At 34.1% G+C, this 22,199-nt stretch overlaps 3 protein-coding genes across 3 annotated transcripts; all 3 read left to right on the top strand.

Moving 5' to 3' along the window:
• Positions 1-432: 432 nt before the first annotated feature.
• Positions 433-3,213, top strand: si:ch211-217k17.11. The gene is made up of 2 exons (XM_087237768.1): positions 433-532; positions 1,871-3,213. Exons 1-2 carry the CDS (start codon positions 500-502, stop codon positions 2,243-2,245), a joined length of 408 nt encoding a protein of 135 aa, XP_087093894.1. The 5' UTR covers positions 433-499; the 3' UTR covers positions 2,246-3,213.
• Positions 3,214-6,739: 3,526 nt separating this feature from the next.
• si:ch211-217k17.12 lies at positions 6,740-10,895 on the top strand. The gene is made up of 2 exons (NM_001386627.1): positions 6,740-6,834; positions 9,076-10,895. Exons 1-2 carry the CDS (start codon positions 6,808-6,810, stop codon positions 9,451-9,453), a joined length of 405 nt encoding a protein of 134 aa, NP_001373556.1. The 5' UTR covers positions 6,740-6,807; the 3' UTR covers positions 9,454-10,895.
• Positions 10,896-12,587: 1,692 nt separating this feature from the next.
• On the top strand, positions 12,588-13,789 carry zgc:194101. Its single transcript, NM_001128803.1, has 2 exons — positions 12,588-12,637; positions 13,333-13,789. The coding sequence occupies exons 1-2, from the start codon at positions 12,611-12,613 to the stop codon at positions 13,699-13,701; spliced, it is 396 nt and encodes a 131-aa protein (NP_001122275.1). The 5' UTR covers positions 12,588-12,610; the 3' UTR covers positions 13,702-13,789.
• The last annotated feature ends 8,410 nt before the right edge of the window (positions 13,790-22,199 follow it).

Raw genomic sequence — 22,199 nt, 5'->3', positions numbered from 1 at the left:
TAAAGAGATTTATGTGAAAATATAACTCAAACACATTTCCTAAAATCATCTTAATATGTTTAGGTTCTGTTTCTCATATGTTGAAGAACTGTCTGTTTTATTGTTTTCAATGGTGAAAAAGGTTTCGTTTTCAAAAGTGACATAAAAAAACACAGAAGGGACTTTCCGCTGGTTCGGTGAGATTTATTGTGCCAATATTTATAATCAGTGTAAAATGCTTTCATTATCAGTATCTCAGGTGATGCTAAAGTAACATGATCTGTACTTTTGAGTCCCAAACCATGCAACTTTTAATACAAATTCTCCCAGCCATGCCACAACTAAAGGGTTTTCACAGTCAAGGGAACTCTGGTGAACTTGGCAAAGGAAATCAGTCATATCATCAGAGGAGGAGTTTAATTCTCATATAAAAAAAACACTTTCAGTTTACCAAGCACAAAACCCACCAGACAGCACAGAAGAAAAATACCAGAAAGAAAGATTTCCTGTGTTAGACATCATGGCTACGATTGTAGGATGGCTGCCAACATTGGTAAGATTGTTTTAAAAGCATTTCAGTGTAGACACTAATAAAATGTTATTGATTTAATTTTTGATCAAACTTCATTAAATTGTTTAATACTCTGATCACTCATTTTCAAATGGCAAGCAGAATGAGATCAGGGCTCAGATAAATGTTTTGAGGTCAAACTATTCTTGTAACTCGAGACATAAGATGCAGAATTAGACCCATTGAGGTCATTCTTAGATGTTTACTTAAAGGAGAAGTACAAAATGTCAATGTTGCAATGCAAATGAATTGTTTTTAAGGTTATCAGACAACAATATTTATCTAGAGACTTTGTTTTTAAATGTGAATCCTTCAAAAATAGTAGATTTCTTTTTTAATCAAGAGTAAATAAAAAAATTATTAGATTTTTATCCTATTTCATTATTATGTATGGCTGTTGATATCCTTTAATTTTATAAAACCTTTATTATAAAGTTATCAGACAACAATAATTATCTGAAGAGACTTTAACAGAATTTTATCAAAAGTATTTATTTGTGTATTTTATGTATTATTTATAGTTGTTGATGTATTTTTATTGTTATAAACCTTATTTTTAATGTTATCAGACAATGTTATTTTTCTGAAGAGACTTTAAATGAATTGTTTTTACATTTGAATCTTTCAAAAATGGTGGAATTTTTATCAAAAGTAATATATATTTTCCGTCTTTATGAATTATTTATTGTTATTGATTTTGTTTTATTGTCATAAGCCTTACTTTTTAAGTTATCAGACAACAATATTTATTTGGAGAGAGCTTAGAGGATTTTTTTTTACATTTGCACCCTTAAAAAATTGTTAATTTTTTTAGCAAAAGTAAAAATAAAAATGTTATTTGTATGCATTATTTATTATTGTTATTGATGTCTTTTTATTGCTATGAACCATTATACTATATAAGAAAAAATATTGTTTATAAAATGTTTGTCAAATTAATGAAATTTTAGAATATTAAATAGCCAGGAGACCATGCAGATATGGCAAAAAAAGTTTTTGTGTTACTTTACTAAAAGAATTAATCACGACTGCCTCCAACTGAGCCTACTAAAATCGTTATGTATAAAAGTTGTGCATCTACAAATTACATTCTGTAATTTCAGTAGTTTCCCAGTGAGGGTTGCAGCTGGAAGTGCATCCACTGTGTAAAACATATGCGGGAAAAGTTGGCGGTTCATTCCGCTGTGGCGATCCCTGATTAATAAAGAGACTAACCCGAAAAGAAAATGAATCAATCAATTTTAATTGTTAAAACAGCAAAACAGAAGGCAACAGAAAAACAAATAAATTCAAAACTCTCTTTCTCTCTTTCCGCCTCAGTTTCAGGCTCAACGTGTTGGGTGTCAGAATCAAGCACATGGACTTCCCAGAGGAGACCCTAAAAACACAGTGCCTGTTCCCTATCATGAGCCGCTGGAAAACACCAGCCACACCGTTCTCAAGCTTCAAGAGCCCGTTTCTCCAGCTCCCAAAGTCTTCTCTGTGTTCATCATTAATGGCTCAAAGGGAAGCAGGATTCCTGTGACCGTGACCAGCACTGACACCATTGAGGAAATGCTGCAAAAACACAACCTTCAAGCAAATCCCAATCTGATCTTCAATGGCAAACCGGTTCAGCTGTCCCAGAAGCTGTGTGACCTCCAGGTGAAGCCTGGCGCCACATTCATCACCTACCAGAAGTGCCATGGAGGCTGAAAGAGACTTGATTAAAAGACCAGGGCTTAGTGCTTTACTTTTCTCTCAGATCTCTGTTTAGTTGTACTCTTATGTTGTAGGCTGAAGTATATAGTCAAAGTGAAGTTTCTCAAACTCATTTCGAGAGGAGCACGTGATATGACTGATCACAGCTCGTCTCTCTTCTGTAATCATTAGTAAGCCAATCAGATTAATCCAAACTCACTATAAGTAGCCTGTCTAAAACTACTGCCTTATCTTCGTTTTTCTGAAGAAACCCCCCATCCACCCTATCTCCCCCCTTTTTTCCTCCTTTACCAGGGGGAGCTCTTGAGAACCTGATCTTGTATCCCTTTACATAGGCTCTGGGCTCAGTTATCTCCGAGCTCAGGGTTCTCTCCTGGAACAGCATGCCAAACCTGCTATTATTATCAAGCAATATCTAAGTGTGAACTCTTGAAGTGAGTACTGTAGTATGTTTCCTTGTCCTTATGCTGTTAGCTGTCTTATATTACGTTTGCTGTGATTTTTACTCCGTTTAAATAATCTGTAATGCAGCACAAGCCCTGTTGATGCAAACAAAGTGATATAAAGCAAAACAAAGCAAATAGTGCCAATGTTTAAGGATGTGAGGGATAGACGTTTTGTTAAAATGTTTGGTTTAGGACTTGTGTACTTTATTAGGGGGTTTACCAAAAGAAATACCCAAAGTGTACGTTCAGGGAGATACCAGGATACACGTTTCATTTTCACTTTTGATTTTGATAGATCTGGAATAATACAATATGAATTGAATATTAATAACATGTTTCAGTGTTAAAAATACATAATAATATATCATAAAAATAGTAAAGAATTTCTATTACTTTTTTTTTCAGATGATTTGTAATTCTTGCTGTTCAGTCAATATAAACACCACTGTGAATTGATTGTGAAATTTGTGAAACTGAGATATGACTTTCTGTTTCAATAAACATAAGCACTTATCATTTTGGCATTATTTTCTAATTCAGTGATATTTTATTACAAATAGCATCATGAACTTGAGCTGAATCATCATATATCAATGACATTAAGCACAATATTAAACCATTTTACACCATTGTGTACAGGTTTATTGTTACATGCATCTATACAATCATTATTTTGGAAATCACTTGACATCTGTACAGTCATAAACACTCCAGTTTTGGTTCTCACAACTCTTTGTGCATTCAGGTTTAAGTCCCCACTGGGATATAAAAACAAGATCACACACACAAACACTAAACTATTTAGGACGACATAATGACTAAATTTACTAAAAATAAAACCAGGTCTGAGAGATTTTGTAAATTTGGCTAATGCTCATTGTGATTTCCATCCATGAATTTAGAACTCTCTTCTGACAGCCATTCATTCATTTTCCTTCGGCTTAGTCTCTTTATACATCATGGGTCACCACACTGGAATAAACCCCCATGTTATCCAGCATACAGTATGTCTTACACAGTGAATAATTTTCCGGCTGCAACCCAGTACTGGGAAACACCCACACACACTCATACACTATGGCCAATTTAGGTATTCAATTCCTCTATAGCACATGTGTTTAGACTGTGGGGGAAACTAGAGCACCTGGAGGAAACCCACACCAACACGAAGAGAACATGCAAACTCCACACAGAAATGCCGACTGAGCCACTAAGCCACCGTGTTGTCCAAACCAGGTCTATATTTAGTATATTTAGCAAATGCCTACTGTATTATTTTAGGATAGGACTCTCATGTGACAACCGTTTTTGGTTGACAACTCTTTCAAACAGCACCAATAACACATTTATTAAATATGTATCTCTTTTTAACCACTTCTGGAGCCAAAAACATTATATTTTGTTGTCAAAGGGTTTAACACAACTCATTTATTTGTATGTTTTTATTTATTGTACAGTAACTCCTTATTAACTTCTCTCTAGGAAACATTACCTTTTTATATTGTGTTCCTGTCACCTCTCAAACTTAAAAGGTTTTTCGTTTTAATGCACAAAAGGTCAACCATATGCAGCGTCCGCTGGTTAAGATAGAAAGCAGACTGGTAGTAGTCTGTAAATAATTCATTAAATAAATAAGTAAACACATTAATCACATTTCCCCATTCTCTTTCCAAATCTCAGATGACCTAATTTCAGCATGCAGGACATGTGCTGTCTGGCGCAATAGCAGAAGTGTAATCTCAGCTAAAAGAGTTTAAAACATGTATGTTTATATATATAAAAGGTTATGTGTCAGCTGTAAAGTAGTTCCTAATTTCTTGCTTTTTTATACTAAAGGTTAATGCACAGAAGGTCAGTCACACACTACGCCAGCTAAGGGTTACGATTTTGAAAGGAGGTGCTTGGTGTGGTCTGTGAAATGGTTGGAGAATATATTCCTTTGGAACAAATCTTTCTTTATTACATATGTATCCTGAAAATGTGTCAGTGAATGCAAACAAAGAGAAACTTAGATTTCAGTTTTATACAAGCTAAACGTGTTATAGCTTTGGTATGGAAAAATACCCGAAGACCTGTTTTTGCACAATGGATAAAGGAAATGTCTGATAATCTTGCTCTTGAAAAATTAACACACGTTATCAGAGGTACAGCAGAGACTTTTAAAAAAGTGTGGTCCCCTTTCAGTTGCTTTATAAATGGATAGAAAAAAAGCATGTCTTTCAAAAGATGACTGTAATTTAAAGTTCAATGTAATCATTTTTTTTTGTATTTGTATTTTTTCATAGTATTGTATTTTATTCTATTTTATAATTTATTTTAAATGTTATTTTTGTTTAATAAATGTTGGAGTGGGAAAGAAAATTCTTAAATACCATAAGTTAATACTCTGTTCTGTTTGTTGGGTTTTGTAATATAATTAAAATCAATAAAAAACAAAGTTGAAAAAATAAATAAATTAAGGGTTAAGATAGAAAGTACACTCACCGGCCACTATTAGGTACACCTTACTAGAACCGGGTTGGACCCCTTTTTGCTTTCAGAACTGCCTTAATCCATCATAGCATAGATTCAACAAGGTATTGGAAAAGTTTTTTCTATATTGACATGATAGCATATCACGCATTTGATTTGTCAGCTGCATGTCCATGATGCCAATCTCCCGTTCCACCACATCCTAAGGGTGCTTTATTAGATTGAGTTCTGGTGAATGTGGAGGCCATTTGAGCACAGTGAACTCATTGTCATGTTCAAGAAACCAGTCTAAGATGATTCACGCTTTATGACATGGTGCAGTATGCTGCTGAAAGTAGTCATCAGAAGATGGAGAAACTGTGGTCATTAAGGGATGGACATGGTCAGCAACAATACTCGTAGGCTGTGGCGTTGACACGATGCTCAGTTGGTACTAATGAGACCAAAGTGTGCCAAGAAAATATCTCCCACACCATTACACCACCACCACCAGTGTGAACCGTTGATACAAGGAAGGATGAATCCATGCTTTCATGTTGTTGACACCAAATTCTGACCCGACCATCCAACTGTTACAGCAGAAATCGAGACTCAGGCAACGTTTTTCCAATCTTCTATTATCTGATTGTAGTGAACCTGTGAGAATTGTAGCCTCAGTTTCCTTTTAGCTGACAGGTGTGGCACCCGGTGTGGTCTTCTGCTGCTGTAGCCCATCTGCCTCATGGTTAGACGTGTTATGCGTTCAGAAGTGCTTCTCTGCAGACCTCAGTTGTAACGAGTGGGTATTAAATATTGTTGCTTTTCTATAAGCTCAAACCAGTCTGGCCATTCTCCTCTGACCTCTGGCATCACCAAGGCATTTGCGCCCACAGAACTGCCGCTCAATGGATATTTTCTCTTTTTCAGACCATTCTCTGTAAACTCTAGTGATGGCTGTGCGTGAAAATCCCAGTAGATCAGCATTTTCTGAAATACTCAGACTAGCCTGTCTGGAACCAACAAACATGCCACGTTCAAAGTTCCTTAAATCACCTTTCTTCCCAATTTTGATGCTCTGTTTACACTGCAGCAGATTGTGTTGACCATGTCTACATGCCTAAATGCATTGAGTTGCTGCCATGTGATTGACTGATTGGAAATTTGCATTAATGAACAGTTGGTCAGGTGTACCCAATAAAGTGGTGAGTGTAGAAAGTAGGATGCTTTAAATAGGGGAACACATTAATTACATTCACTCCTACTCTACCCAAAACAGAATGGACCCCCCTTTTCAGCATTAGAGTGTAATCTCAGTTAAAAGTGTTTAAAAGGTCTAAACAAGTTCATGTGTCTGTCAGCTGTAATGTTGATCCTTATTGAGGAATTATCACGAGAGTCAATGATAATAATAATAAAAAGCATTTAGAAGGAAATTCCCGTTCTTTCTGTGATCCCGTGTCTGGATAGTAATCAAATCATTTATTGTACATCAGTGAGTTTTCGAGAATCACCTCTGTAGGGCTGGGCATGTACTGTAAAGCCAACAAGGAAGACAAGTTTACTTTCTATTTTGACTTACATGCATAAATCTGACACAACAACAGGAAACCCTATCAGAAAAGAGTTCCTACTCTGAATAGTTGACAGCTCCGTTGCAGAATGGCTACAGAGGTTTACCCAGCACAGGTAAGATATTTTAAAGTATTTAGTCACGCTTTATATTAAGTGTACTTAATTACTATGTTCTTACATCAGAAAACAAGTACAACACTTGTGGTGTTCATATAGTGTTGCCACTTATGGTGCTACACTGTCAAAAACACTTTAATATTAAATTTCAATATTTTAATATTTTAGTTGAATCAAATGAGCTTTTCTAGTCATCACAACTTCCAAAACAAGAGCGTAGAATTGGCATGAACAGAGGGGACACCAATATCCACCAACTACTATAATGTCCCTACCAATAGTTTTATCAGCTTCTAAACAAAGTAATGATTCGTTAACTCTTAACCTACCTGTCAAGTTCAGTGTAATACCATTAACCAATGCTGTACAATTAATCAAAATTCAGTTTCAATTTTGGCCTCCATGATATATATATATATATATATATATATATATATATATATATATATATATATATATATATATATATATATATATATATAAACAATAATCGGGATAAAACAGTTAAACTGCATCACAGAACCCTGCTGCTCGGCTGCAGTAAAATCATGTAAATTGACTTTTGTAGCCTGGAACAGGATGTTATTTGTATTATTAAGTGTTTATTTAATATTAATATGTACTTTATTCATGTTTTTAAAAGCGTGATACAGAATTTGTACTGTTCCATTCATGCACGCTAGGGATGTATATCCACACCATTATCAGGAGAATATCTATGCCCTTGTTACAAAATATTAAGTATAACCTAAAAAAATTTAGTTGAAACCTGATTAACTTTTTAAAATAGTTATAAATAAAGCAATATAAAAATATTTGTTGTCTTGACTTTTTCCTGATTAAATCTTCTTTCTAGTGTGTTGAAGTGGGATTCAGATAAGGTTAGGGACTAGGTTTGGGGGTATGGGTAGGTTTAAGGTTGAATTAAGGTGCAAGTGATGGTCAGTATGTGTATTTATAAATGTAATGACAGAAATTAATGCAGATCTAATTACTAAAATTATATTGTTTAAGTACAGTTTACACTGTAAAATGATTGCTGCCTTTTTTTAGTTTAATTAGATAAATTTAGGTTAAGTTTAATTAAACTTATCTAGTCATCTCAACTTACATCAATCAGACTTTACATATGAAGTTAAAGTTTGTATAACTTATGTTACAAATGTAGTTGAAACCTGATTAACTGGTTAAAATAAGTTAAAGCAACACACAAATATTTGTTGTCTTGACTTTTTGTCATTACATTGTTTTACAGTGTGTTGAAGTGAGATTCAGGATTTCATTGTTTTTGGCCAGGTTTAAAGTTGAGCTAAAGTTTAAGGGATGATCAGTTAAAAACGTAATGACAGAAATTAATTACAGGCCTAATTGTAAGCAGATAATTTTTTGAATATATATGTAATGTACACTTAAAAAAAATGAATGCTGCCTTAATTTGTTTTAGTTGAATCTAATTAACATGTCTAGTCATCTCAACTTACATCAATCAAACAGACTTTACATATGAAGTTAAAGCTTGTATAACTTATGTTACTAGTTGAAACCTGATTAACTTGCTAAATTAAGTTAAAGCAACACAAAAATATTTGTTGTCTTGAAGTTTTGTCATTACATATTTCTTTACAGTAATAAATGCATTGTGTTAAATGATTAATTAAAATGTAAGTAGTAATGAAGGTTGCTTAAAAACGCGTAGACTGGAAGCTGTAACCTTGTTTTGTATTGTGATGCAGTTCCTGGAGAAACGGGATGTTAAATGAGCAAACAGTGGGCGTGGCTTGTTATTTTTCTACTGAGAGCTGATTGGATGTAGTAAAGTAGGCGTTTTTGATTCAGAAGGGTCTGGAAAAGGGTTTGAGGAGAGTTATTACAACCTGACAGACACTTCCTCCTAACCATTTCTGTTTGTTGTCAAAACTGACAGCTGGAGGGGCGTGGTTAAGTATGTTAGCCACTCCCAGTACCTCAAACAGACATAGAAATAATCTGAAAACAAACAGGAAGTGTTTTTTCAGATTTTAATTTTAAATGACATGGGCAAACCCTTTTATTTTTCCTAATGACATGCACAGATGAATTGTTCACCACAAAACCAGCAAAGCGAGCTAACAAAATCAATATGGTTAGTTTTGACTTTATGTGGACTTTAATATAAAATGAGAGCAAGTATGGTTTTGTGTTTGTTTGTGATCCATCTTCTGAAGAAGCTTGTGTCAATGATTTTATATTATCTTTCAGATTCCAAATCTCCTCCAGCCTCCAGCATGTGGAGCCAGGCAGCATTTCAGAGGAGATCCTAAAAACACAGTGCCTGTTGCCTATCATCCCCACCTGGAAAACACCAGCCACGCTGTTCTCCAGGCTCAAGGGCCTGTTTCTCCAGCTCCCAAAAGCTTCACTGTGTTTATCATTAATGGCTCAAGGGGATCGAAGATTCCCGTAAAGGTGAGGAGCTCGTATACTGTTGCCAAAATGCTGCTGAAGGCCCTGATGGTCAAAACAGACCTGAATCTGATCTTCAATGGGAAACCGGTTCAGCCGAATCAGATGCTGTGTGATCTGCAGGTGAAGCCCGGCGCCACATTCATCACCTACCAGAAGTGCCACGGAGGCTAAAAGAGACATTTCTCTGAATCTCTATTGTTCTGTTCTCTTGTTCTGTTATCTGAATAGCACTTTAAATAGGCACTATATATACAACATCTTTGCTTGTCATTTCTTTTAATGCCGTTATCTTCTGCATTCTTTTGATTCAGACTGATAATCTGTAAAGCAACAAAAGCTTTTGACGCAAATTAATGTAACCTAAAGCAAAACTGATCAAACAGAATTGCAGCTTCCAGAAGTGTACTCTGTTAGACATTTTATTGTATTTTGTACTGTTGCCAGCAAGTTACAGCAACTACCCCCGTACAGTAACTTACCTGTAATTGTTTTACAGTAGCAGATCCCTACTTCATTTCTTTTTTTAGTTTTACTTTAATTTAGCCTTACCACAGCCCCTTTTTATGATAACATTTTTATTTTTACAATTAACAATTTTTACAGTAGCTTTACTGTAATTATTTACATGTTACACTAGCAATACAAAACCTTTATTTTTACTATTGAATTTAATCAATTCCAAACAAGTGGCTCATTTTTTTCAACTTTCTAATTTTTGTCTTCAACTACAGTAGCAGTGCTTGTTTACTTTGATTACAGTAGAATACCGCAAATTTCTAATAGGCAGTAAGTAACTGTAAAGTTTTAAATGACCCACAATGCAGTGCATATTGCAGCAGTGAACTGTAAAGACTGTTTGTGGTATTTTACTGGGCGTTTTGCAGTAAAAAAACTGTAAATTTGCTGCAAAGTCTAATAATAATAATAATAATAATAATAATAATAATAATAATAATAATATATATATATATATATATATATATATATATATATATATATATATATATATATATATATATCATTGAAATATTGTGTTTAAGGCCAAATATGTACTTGCATTGTTTTTATTTTTGTTTGAATGGGGATTTTTAGGAAGTAACCACAATAACTGTTAACTCTTCATTTACATTCTTTATTATGCTGTGATATTCACTGAGAGTTGAATAATGCAATAATATTACACTCAATAAATGACATTTACTGTTTGTTTAAACTACTGATATAAAATGAGCTGAAACAACACAATTCTTGAGTTATTTTTGGGACAACTTACAGTAATTGCTTTCAATCCACTTACATTTGTAAAACAACACAAGAAGTTTGCTGAACTTCTTCATTCTGTCCCAACACAAATAGATTGTGTGGATACCAAACATGTTTTTACAGTGTAGAATCTTTAGATAAAAACAAGCAATTTTTTTTTTCAGTAAAAGATAATTTTTCAAATGCAACCTCATAAATATCTCACAATAAAACTTGTATTAAATGAAAGAGGAGATGTCTTTACAGAAAATCAACGTTAATGGAAATATTAAGCTTGTCAACTTGTCAAATATGATTTCCTTTCTGTATATTTCTGTTTTAATAAAGATCAAGCCACTGGTTAAAAAAAAGAAAGTCTTTATGCATTATTTTCCAATTTAATAATATGTTTTTATAAAGAGCATTTTGAGCTTCAGTGGAAGCAAAAACACCTGAAACCAGTCACACAATTGATTTCATAACATCTACAGTCAAAGACAAAATTATTAGGCCAACATTTTTATTATTATTTTCATATTTCCTAATTGATGATTAATGGAAAATTTTTTTTACATAATAGTTTGCAATATATTTAATGTTCAGCTTAAAATGCATTTTAAAAGGCTTAAATTAGTTTAACAGTCATTAATTGATTTGTTCTTGAGCCAATTGCAAAGAAAAAGATTACTTAAGAGGGGCAGTGGTTGGTGTGTTCCAGAAAATAATGTGAAAAAATGCCTTTGTTATGTTAAACACAACAAAAAAGTTTGCCAGTTTGAGTTTGTCTTCACATAAATCCATTAGATATCCATTTATTTTCCTAAATGTTTACTATATATAGGACATAAGTCATAGAAATGCTTATTAAGGTAAATTGATAGTAGTCTGTCAGCAAGAAGGTCGCTGGTTCGAGTCCTGGCTGGACCATTGACATTTCTGTTTGGAGTTGTTCTGCCCGTGTTGGTGCGGGTTTCCTCCGGGAGCTCTGGTTTCCCCCCACAGTCCAAACACATGCTCTATAGGTGAATTGGATTAACTAAATTGACTGTAGTGTATGTGTGAGTGATATTGTAAAGATCTTTCCCAGTACTGGGTTGCGACAGGAAGTGCATCTGCCGCAAAATCATATGCTGGAATAGTTCAACAGTATCTGGATGCAGCCTTTATGATGCAAGCTGAGACTGCATCACTCAGCGATGCAATGTCAGACAAAATGCACTCAAATGGAGCTAGTGACGTCACTGTGATGGGTAGGGTTAGGGGTGGGGTTAGGTGAGCCCATTAAAAAGCATTGGATGCAGCCCAGATTGCACTGCACCAGGTCTCAGCCAGACCCCTCTCGATTAGTTGGCGGTTCATTCCGCTATGGCGACCTCTGAAATAGAGGCTAAGCGGCAGAAAAATGTATGAATGGATGAATAACATGAAATCATTGTAAATACTGTAAAAAAATGTCCGTGCCACACATAAATCCATCAGATGTCCATTTATTTTCCTGAATACTTGCTTTATATAAACATAATTCATAAAAAAGATGAATTGATGGTAGTCTCTGTGAGTTATGAAAGAAATAAACAATGCATATTCCCTGAAATCGCCCAAATTTAGGTAATCCAATCTCCCCAAAACACATTGGTCAATTTATTATGCAGGACATCATGAGTAGCCCTGCTATAGTTTAGATTAAAATGTTCATGCATGTATAAAAATATGTATCACCTAATGTAGATGCTAACTGCTGCATCATCACCATACAACAACAACAACAACAACAACAACAACAATAATAATAATAATAATAACAACAATAATAATAATAATAATAATAATAATAATAATAACAATAAAAAACGGTTTGTTTAGTTAAGTTTTTTAAGGGAATTCCCATTTTCTGTTATTCCATGTCTGTATTATAATCAAATGACTTACTTGAAATCATCATGCTTGTGAGAAGCCATGAAGGGTTGGGCATGTTGGTAAGCTGGGTACTTTTTTCACTGTTTACATGTGACTATAAATCCAAGCAAAAGTACAGTCTCTGTACACTGTATTTCTTCACTGAAGACAGTTGACAGCTCAAGGCAGAATGGCTACTATGGTTTACCAAGTACAGGTAAGATGATTTCATACATTGTGTGTGTGACCTTTGTGTGTGAATTATGAGGACATTGCTGATGCACTCATTTTCCAAAAGGCTTATAAATCAAACAGAATGATGCACCCATTTTCCTCTATGGTAGGGTTAGGTGTAGGCTTGGGATATGACAATTTAAATACAGTTTTTACGATATATAAGCAATGGAAACCTATGGAATGTCCTCTCAATTCAATTCAAGTTTATTTGTATAGTGCTTTTCACAATACTTATTGTTTCAAAGCAGCTACAAGACGTGCACATGACTGCATTACAATCAAAATCAGAAAAGTGAAAGCTAATAATATTCAAAACTTTATTAGTTACTAACTTTAACTTAATTAACTAATAGCTTTTAACAGTTAGATATTATAAACAGTCAACCTGCAGTTTTATAGCATATACTATATACTATATCTATGTGTGCATGTCCAATGAAGTGTATTTTAAGTTTAAACCAACCTGTGTGTATATTTATATAATGTATATATATATATATATATATATATATATATATATATATATATATATATATATATATATATATATATATATATATATATATATATATATATATATATATTTAATATATGTGCATATTTAATATGGTCCATCATCTGAAGATGCTTGTGTCAATGCCTTATATTTTCTTTCTGACTCCAAATATTTTCTAGGCTCCAGCATGTGGAGCCAGGCAGCATGTCAGAGGAGATCAAAACATGGTGCCTGTTCCCTATCACGAGCCACTGGAAAGCACCAGCCACGCTGTTCTCCAGGTGGAAAAGCCAGTTTCTCCAGGTCCAAAAAGCTTCTTTGTTAACATCTTTGATGGCTCAAAGGGAAAGAAGATTACTGTAAAGATAAGGAGCACTGACACCATTGGGAAACTCCAGAAGAAAGCAGAGAAGCTCAAGCCAGATTTTGTGGGATGCGGGAATCTGACCTTTAATGGCAAACCAGTTCAACTACAACAGAAGCTGTGTGATCTGCAGGTGGAGCCCGGTGCTACATTCATCACCTACCAGAAGTGCCATGGAGGCTAAAAAGACTTTTTTAAGCTCTTCTGTTTATTTTTTTTATGCTTGCGTGTCTATTATGTACTATATGTCTTCATATAACCGTTAGGTTCGATAAGTTTTGTTTACATTTGGTCACATTTTCATAAAAATTATCTTTTGGTTGACTATATAAATAATCAATATAGTTTTGGGTTTTTGTTCATATATTATATTTGGGTTATAGAAAATACCAGATTTTTATTTTTTTTACATAAAGTCTAAAATAATATTTAAAAAAAATTGTCAAGTTGTTTCTTTTTAATTGTCTTGTAAAGAAATGTAGTCAAATTACACATTTGGAAAATAAACTTTAATAACCAAGCTACCTTTTTTGTGTATTCTTTCCACATCTTAACCAACAACATAACAGCATGCTAGTGAAAGCAAAAGCTATTAAAAAGTGAAAGTGAAAATCTTGTGAGTTTGTTTGTGTATACCGTGCAGACAAGCTGTCATGCAAATAACTTCTGGTGCAAGAGATGGTTATTTATTTAGCGTCTCGAGCTCCAAACTGGAACAGGTTGCAGGCGGAAAACATTTGATTTACCAAAAACAAATTAGTTTCATTTTCAATCTTCATATAGTAAATTCAGTATCAACACTGTAAAAAAACAAAAAATAAAAATAAAAAAACTAAAACAAAGTTAACTCAACTGAAATTTTTAAGGCAACAAACTTCAGGACATTTTTGAGTGTACTCAACCTTTAACCTAATTACTGCACTTGGCTTGATTTAACTTGAGTAAACGCAAAAATGTCCTGAAGTTTGTTGCCTTAAAATTTTAAGTTGAGTCAATTTTTTATTTACAGTGTACAGGTATACAGTTGAAGTCAGAATTATTAGCCCACCCTGTCTATTTTTTCCTCCAATTTCTGTTTAACAGAGATATTTGTTCAACACATTTCAAAACATAATAGTTTCAATAACTGATTTATTTTATCTTTGCCGTGATGACTGTAAATAATATTTGACTAGATATTTTTTAAAACACTTCTAAACAGCTTAAATTGACATTTAAAGGCTTAACTAGGTTAATTAGGTTAACTAGGCAGGTTAGGGTAATTAGGCAAGTTAGTGTATAACGATGGATTGTTTTGTAGACTATCGAAAAAAATATGGCTTAAAGGGGCTAATAATTTTGACCTTAAAATGGTGTTTAGAACATTAAAAACTGTTTTTATTCTAGCTGAAATAAAACAAATACGACTTTCTCCAGAAGAAAAAATATTACCAGATATACTGTGAAAATTTCCTTGCTCTGTTAAACATCATTTAGAAAATATTTAAAAAAGCAAAACAACCCAAAGGGGGGCAAATAACTCTGACTTCAACTGTACATGAGATTTAAAAAATTACCAATAACACAAATAACCAAATAATAAGATGGGTTAAGTAAAACTTTCATTGTAGTTTATGGTAGAAGTCATGCTAATGTAGTACCAAATAACCTATAAAAAACATTTATATGTTAAACAATGAGGGACACTAGTTTGTTTCGTATTCAAAAACAAAAATACCGGGATTTCCAGCAATCTTTCATAGATGCACAAAACGCACAGTCATCATATTGTCTGGTGTTTTTTTTTTTTGGTTGCACTGCTGAGCTCTGGGTTCTTCGAAGTCACGTGCTTGATGAGAAACCAGAGACAAGATCTGTTTATTAGTGCCATTATAGGTACTTTCCAATATAAAAGTTTTTCTTTCACTGATGTAATTTTTCAGGTAGTGTCAACAGTACCCTTTATGTCTTTATCACAGTTACTAATAAATATCAAATATATCTAGTGCAATGATATGAATGTTGTTGTTTGCATATTAGTAGACAGCTGTTTTAAGCCAAAGTCTATCACAAAAATGTCCAATAGTATCTGGATTCAGCCTTTATCAATCTCAGCTTGCATCAATGCTCTCAAATGGAACAAATGACAACACTGTGAGGGGTGGGTAGGGTTAGGGGTGGGGTTGGGTGAGCGCATTAAAAAGCATTGGATGTGTAACCCCACCGATCTTACGCCACCCAACCCACTCCGAGCTAGTTTCGAACCGGCAACCTTCCGCATGGGAGTCGGGTGCTCTAACAAGGAGACTAAAGACCATAGCCTCTAGCATCTGTCGCTAGAGCACCTTTAGAGGTCAGAGGAGTGAGGTTTACCTGCACAGCACTTACTAGCTGGCCTCCGTTACACTCACTCCCCTAAACCTCACTCCCATCCGGGTCACAGCACCAATGTAACCTCACCAGTCCTACGCCACCCAACCCACTCCGTGCTGGATTCGAACCGGCAACCTTCCGCATGGAAGTCAGCTACTCTAACAAGGATACTAAAGACCATGGCCTCTAGCATCTGTCGCTAGAGCACCTTTAGAGGTCAGAGGAGTGAGGTTTACCTGAATAGCACTTACTAGCTGGCCTCCGTTACAGATGCAGCTCAGATTGCACTGCACCAGGTCTGCATCCAGACCCTTCTCCAAAACGCCAAGCCACATTATAAATTATTATAGTAATTGATAGATAAATATTTTAGTGCTTTTGAAGCATATTATAGTTAATTAATTAAACTACGATGTTAGAAATTATTCATTCATTCATTTTCTTTCAACTTGTCTATTTCAGAGGTTGCCACACTATTCCAGCATATTTCTTACGCAGTGGATGCACTTCCAGCCAAAACCTATAAACACCCTTACACACTCATTCACACACATGCTCATATACTACGGTCAATTAAGTCTATTCAGTTTACCTATAAAGCATGTGTTTGGACTGTGGGGGAAACCAGAGCTCCCAGAGGAAACCCGCGCCAACATGGGGAGAACATGCAAACTCCACAGAGAAATGCCAACTGGCCCAGCTAGAACTCGAACCAGCAACCTTCTTGCTGTAAGGGTACAGTGCTAACCACTGAGCCACCATGCTACCCTGTTGTGCAAATACAGTTGAAAAACAACTACGCAATATAAACAACCAATGCTGTACTAATTTGAATGTATATTATACTACAATTCCCCCATTTAAAGTATGTATTAGTCTTTTTTTCACTTTAATATAAGTAATGTTGTAGCATTCATTAACAAAAGTGTTTTAAATACTTTAATATATACAGTCGAATACACTTATGGATCAAAAACACTATAGAATTTACCATAAATGCCAATTTCCAAGTTCATTCATTTATTAATTTTCTTTTCAGTCCCTTTATTAATCAGGGGTGGCCAAAGCAGAATGACTAAAACTTATCCAGCATATGTTTTATGCAGCGAATGCCCTTCCAGTCGCGGGGGCACATCAGATCATTTTGGCAGGGCACTTTCTATACAAGACTAAAAAGGGAATGTGCACTGCACAGGTCGAGCCCTATGTGTGCACGTGCCTGCGGCTTACCCTCTTTATTCATCAGGGGTCATCACAGTGGAATGAACTGCCAAATAATCCAGCATATGTTTTATGCAGCAGATGCCCTGCCAGCTGCAACCCAGTACTGGGAAACATCCATACACATCATACACACACATTCCCTACGGCCAATTTAGATTATTTGAGACCATTTCAATGTGGTGATGTCGATGGCCCGTGGATATTTCCAACTTGTTATCAAACAACTCAATCATAACTTAATGTTAAAACAGCTTTCATAACATTATTTATCAATATGTGGCTCTTTTTGGATTCTCGGAAGCTGCAGAAATTAAAAATGAAAAACTGGAAATAAGTTGGGGATATTTTTTTTGTTTACATCCCTCAAAATGGTCTATTCCGCATTTGTTTGGTCTGTGGGGGAAACCAGAGCACCTGGAGGAAACCCACACCAATATGGGGAGAAAATGCAAACTCCACACAGAAATGTCAACTGGCCCAGCCGAGACTCGAACCTTCTTGCTGTGAGGCAACAGTGCTAACCACTGAGCCACAGTGTCACCCTGTTTACCAATTGTTTATTATAAATAAAACTGGTAATGGATTAGCCTAAATAAGGAGCAACTTATATAAGAAGAGTTTTAGGCAGGCAGGTTTTAAACAAACTGTAGGATAGGCCTAGCTTACTTTTCCTTTTCCTGCTGATGCGACTGGAAGTCATTAACAAGCCAGGTAAGCTAAATTAGGGCGACCTCTATTGTTGATATCTTAAAATTGCACATTAAGTAAAAATGAAATATTCTTGGATTAATGTTTAACAATATACTGTTTAATAATAAAACAACAACAACCCTATATCAAAAAAACTAATGTCACTTATTTTATGTTTTAAAGCAACTGATTCTGTTATTTTATTTTATTGTAATTCAGTCAGTTTGATTAAACTACAATAGTAATATACACAAAAGAGGCCTACATAATATTCTTTAAAACGGACTCATATTCACAATCATAGCCATGATGAGCCCTAATTCTTAATTCCCGCCTTTTTGTTTTTTGAACCTGTAACCGTCAAACTCACCTCAGTACTGATTTTCTGGTGCTCAACTGTCCAACTGCACAGACAACACTCTTTCGACAGGTAAAATACTTTTAAGATGTCTCGGCTATCCATTTTCTCTTTAAATGCTTGTAGAAGTGAATTGTGATTTAGTACTTATTTGTTTGTTAATTGGTTGGTTAGTGTATTTTGGAAGATGAAAATAGTAAAAAAACTTTTCCGCGCAAACCATGCAATATTTAAAGGGATTGGCATGAAAAAAATAAAAACGGAACACCCGTTAAATAAAACCACAAGATGTCTCTGTTATACTGAAAACAACTGAAGCTTTAGCCTAGCCTACTGTCATCATGGCTGACGGTGGTAGCACACAAGTAGCTTGTGCAATAACTGGTTAGTCAATCACTTATCACTCTTAAATGTTTTTTTACTGCCACTTATTTATATGTAAACGTACAATTTTGAAACATAAATTATTATAACAATGTAAAAATGTCTGCTATTGATTTGTTTCCGTTTTCGGCAGCACAGATTTGTTATTAAAAATAAAAGTCCACTTTTTGAGTGTGAATGATTACATTTTGAAACAAAGATAGATTAAAATGTTTAAAGCAGAGGCATATTTTCATTCACACATCTAATTTAGCATTACTGGATGATGTGGGTCATACAAAAGTAGCCATAGGTTTTAAACATAATGCAAAACAATATTTAAATTATATAGAGCTTTCTATTTGTTTTTTAGAACGTCTCCTGATTTTTTAAGCTTTTTTTCTGACCCAAAAATATTAGTTCATATACATTTTACTGACATCCATTGGAAATGCCATGTGAAGTTTATTCACCAAAACAGGTCAGAAATATTTCAAACTAATCATATTCAAACATATTTAAGCATTATTAAAGGATTTCAGTGCAGTCACACATTAATTTTCATTTTATATCATCATTCTTGGCCATTGTATTCAATTTTACCCATTGGTCTGCAAGAAGGATTTATATAATACAATTTGTGTCAGAGTAATACTATTCATGCCAGAGCATGTTTTTCAAAGTAATGTATATTTTATTGTGTTCTTCTAAGCATTATATTTAATATGCTTTATTGTACAAAATGAATATATCCGGGGTGACACGGTGGTTAGCACTGTCGCCTCACAGCAAGAAGGTCGCTGGTTTGAGTCCTGACTGGGTTAGTTGGCATGTCTGTGTGGAGTTTGCATGTTCTCCCGGTGCTGGCGTGGGTTTCCTCCTGGTGCTCCGGTTTTCCCCTACATTCCAAACACATGCAGTATAGGTGAACTGAAAAAACTAAATTGGCCGTAGTGTATGTGTAGAAATGAGTGGGTGTTTCCCAGTACTGGGATGTAGCTGGTAGGGCATTCGCTGTTTAAAACATATGTTCAATAAGTTGGTGGTTCATTCAGCTGTGGCGACCCCTGATGAATAAAGGGACTATGAAAAAAATTAATGAATGAAAATATTTGATCTAGATCTCATCTTTGACCTAAAACTACTTGCAACCTTTGGTTTCTAAAATGGAGAATTTTCTAAATTCTGATCGAATGAGCAATGTCTGAGCTATTACTCTTATTATTTTAAAAATAACTTAATAAGCTAATTAAACATATTAAACTTAATATCTTAAACACATGAACCCTTAGGAACTTGCTTGTAACCGTAATTCTACCAGGAAGAATTTTTTAAAATTCTTGTTACTCACATTGCAGCATTTCACAATTAAAAAAGAAAGAAACAGCGAACAGCACTTTGAATTAAATATGCAATTATTAGCAAAAAGCTGAATAGTGTTTATAGTGAAATAGTGTTTTAATAGTGTTTTAATTTAAAACCAACTTGAATTATATTTATTTAAAGCCTTTACTTTTTTTTTTTTTTTTAACTCTGTGCAAGTAAAGGAAGTTTTTGGTAATTAAAAGCCCTCCAATGCCGCTTCAGGCTCTCTGCACCTGCTCTTCCAGCATAATTAAAGCAGAGACACGCCCTGCTTTGAATAAACTCAAATTTGCATTGTGGGTAAACATCACCTGACAAATGATTGTGCATCCTTAAACTGACAATGTGCTCACTTCTGATCAGAGTAGTTCGGCCTCCACCAAAATAGAGAAGTCTTGACCCTGCCAATGTAAACTCACTGATAGACAGGATGAAGATAACATGTCGAACATGCTTCAGATTCCCCAAAAACAGTAAATCAAGTGCAGAACAAATGCATGTTTATCTGCTGAAGACATAGCTAGGGCCAGACGGAATCTGCAGACATTTTTTTTGATATTTCTGCACAGAATTTTGTAAAAAATCTGAGGATTTATGAATAATTATTTTGGAAGTATAACTAAAACTTAATATATGAAATAAAAAAATAATACCTTTTTAACTTTTATTTAATGTTTATAATGCAAATCCAATTAGATCCACTTATTTGGCAAACAAAAGCAAGTTTCTCATATAATATATCTACTAAAAGACAGAAAATGTTACTTTACAAACTGTATTGTAAATAAATCATATTTACATTTTTTATTTTAGTCAATAATATGACTGATTAATTAATTTAATAAGAGAATAAATATAAATTTTATTTATTTATTTATTTTTATTTATTTATTTATTTTTATTTATTTATTTATTTTTAATTTGTATTTATTTATTTATTTTTAATTTTTATTTATTTATTTTTATTTATTTATTTATTTTTATTTATTTTGTTTATTTTTTTCATTTTTTACATGGACATCACAATTTCACGGGACAAAAAATTGCATTTGTTTAAGTGTACCTCGTACACAAAATTGACAAAATGAAAATATAATAAACATATATACACAACATTATAATTCTTCACATAAAATTATTGAAGGCAAAAGCAAAGGGAGCATGATCCAACAAACTAATTGTAGATTTGTGCAAACAGTGCTATTTTGTTTTTAACCACTTTTTAAGAACACTACTAACAATATTTATCTTTCTTTCTAATTTAAGGTTAACAGGTAAATCATTCTACAATTTGGCTCTCTTTACAGGAGCGGAGAGCACGAGACTCCTGAAAATTCCTGAAAGACCCCAGTGACAGATGAGCCTCTGATTTGATCCCGTGAGCCAGGCTGAACATCCGCTGACCTACAGTACTCACACCTGCAGTTTCTCCACGATGAACGTCCAGTGTTCTCCAGCATCCGGCGCTTAGATTGCAGCTCTGCACTAGAAGTTTGGCCAAAAAGTGATCATGTCCAACTGAGCCTGGTTTCTCTCGAGGTTTTTTCCTTCACTTTCGTCAATTAGTGAAGTTTTGTTCCTCGCCACTGTCACTACTGGCTTGCTTGGTTTGGGACTTGTGCAGCTGCGCATTGATAGATTTGCTCTTCAGTGTTTGGACTTTCAGCAGTGAAAATTAAACCACACTAAACTGAACTAAACTGAACTTCAAAAATGGACTGACACAGTTTCAATTTACTTATATATTTTGCTGCTTTGACGCAATTTACATTCTAAAAGTATTATAGAAATTAACATGAATTGAATTATTATTATTATTATTACTATTATTATTATTTAAAAATGTATTTATCCCAAAAGGAAAATAACATCAGCTCACCATACAATAAATAAACAACAAATGTCATTAAAAAATTGCCTTACAAACAGTACTGCAACCCTTAGTTTCAATCTTTAAAGTACACTGGTCTAAAAAACACCCTATGAATAATCTAACTTGACATTGATTATACAATATAATTTCTCCAGTAATTTGTTTTATTTGTCTTTAAAATAATTCCAGCATTTTTGAACAATTTTTTAGGGATTTTGCTGTTTATTTAAAAGCTTTCTATTGGAATTTCCATTGGTATTTGTTGTTATAATGTGTTTTTGTAGTATTAACTCTAGTATTTGATAAGTATTTTTTGACGTGATATTAAATCCATCTAAATCCAAAAACCAGACATGTTAGCAAATGAGTCACCATTTGAGAATGACCATGACAGCAAAGCTAATACCTGTATTTATTTGTCTTTCAGTAAACTTCCTGTTGCTTTCTCTGAACATTG

This window comes from Danio rerio, chromosome 1 (assembly GCF_052040795.2).
Source record: "Danio rerio strain M-AB ecotype USA chromosome 1, GRCz13ab, whole genome shotgun sequence".
Taxonomy (NCBI): Eukaryota; Metazoa; Chordata; class Actinopteri; order Cypriniformes; family Danionidae; genus Danio; species Danio rerio.
This window is presented reverse-complemented; position numbering and strand designations above follow the sequence as displayed.

What these genes read in the sequence shown, in the direction of transcription:
- si:ch211-217k17.12 (NM_001386627.1), top strand. Translation starts at nt 6,808, where the DNA reads ATGGCTACAGAGGTTTACCCAGCACAG. An exon ending in CAGAGGTTTACCCAGCACAG is followed by an intron (nt 6,835 to 9,075) that starts GTAAGATATTTT and finishes ATTATCTTTCAG; the next exon opens with ATTCCAAATCTCCTCCAGCC.
- zgc:194101 (NM_001128803.1), top strand. Translation starts at nt 12,611, where the DNA reads ATGGCTACTATGGTTTACCAAGTACAG. An exon ending in CTATGGTTTACCAAGTACAG is followed by an intron (nt 12,638 to 13,332) that starts GTAAGATGATTT and finishes AATATTTTCTAG; the next exon opens with GCTCCAGCATGTGGAGCCAG.
- si:ch211-217k17.11 (XM_087237768.1), top strand. Translation starts at nt 500, where the DNA reads ATGGCTACGATTGTAGGATGGCTGCCAACATTG. An exon ending in TAGGATGGCTGCCAACATTG is followed by an intron (nt 533 to 1,870) that starts GTAAGATTGTTT and finishes TTTCCGCCTCAG; the next exon opens with TTTCAGGCTCAACGTGTTGG.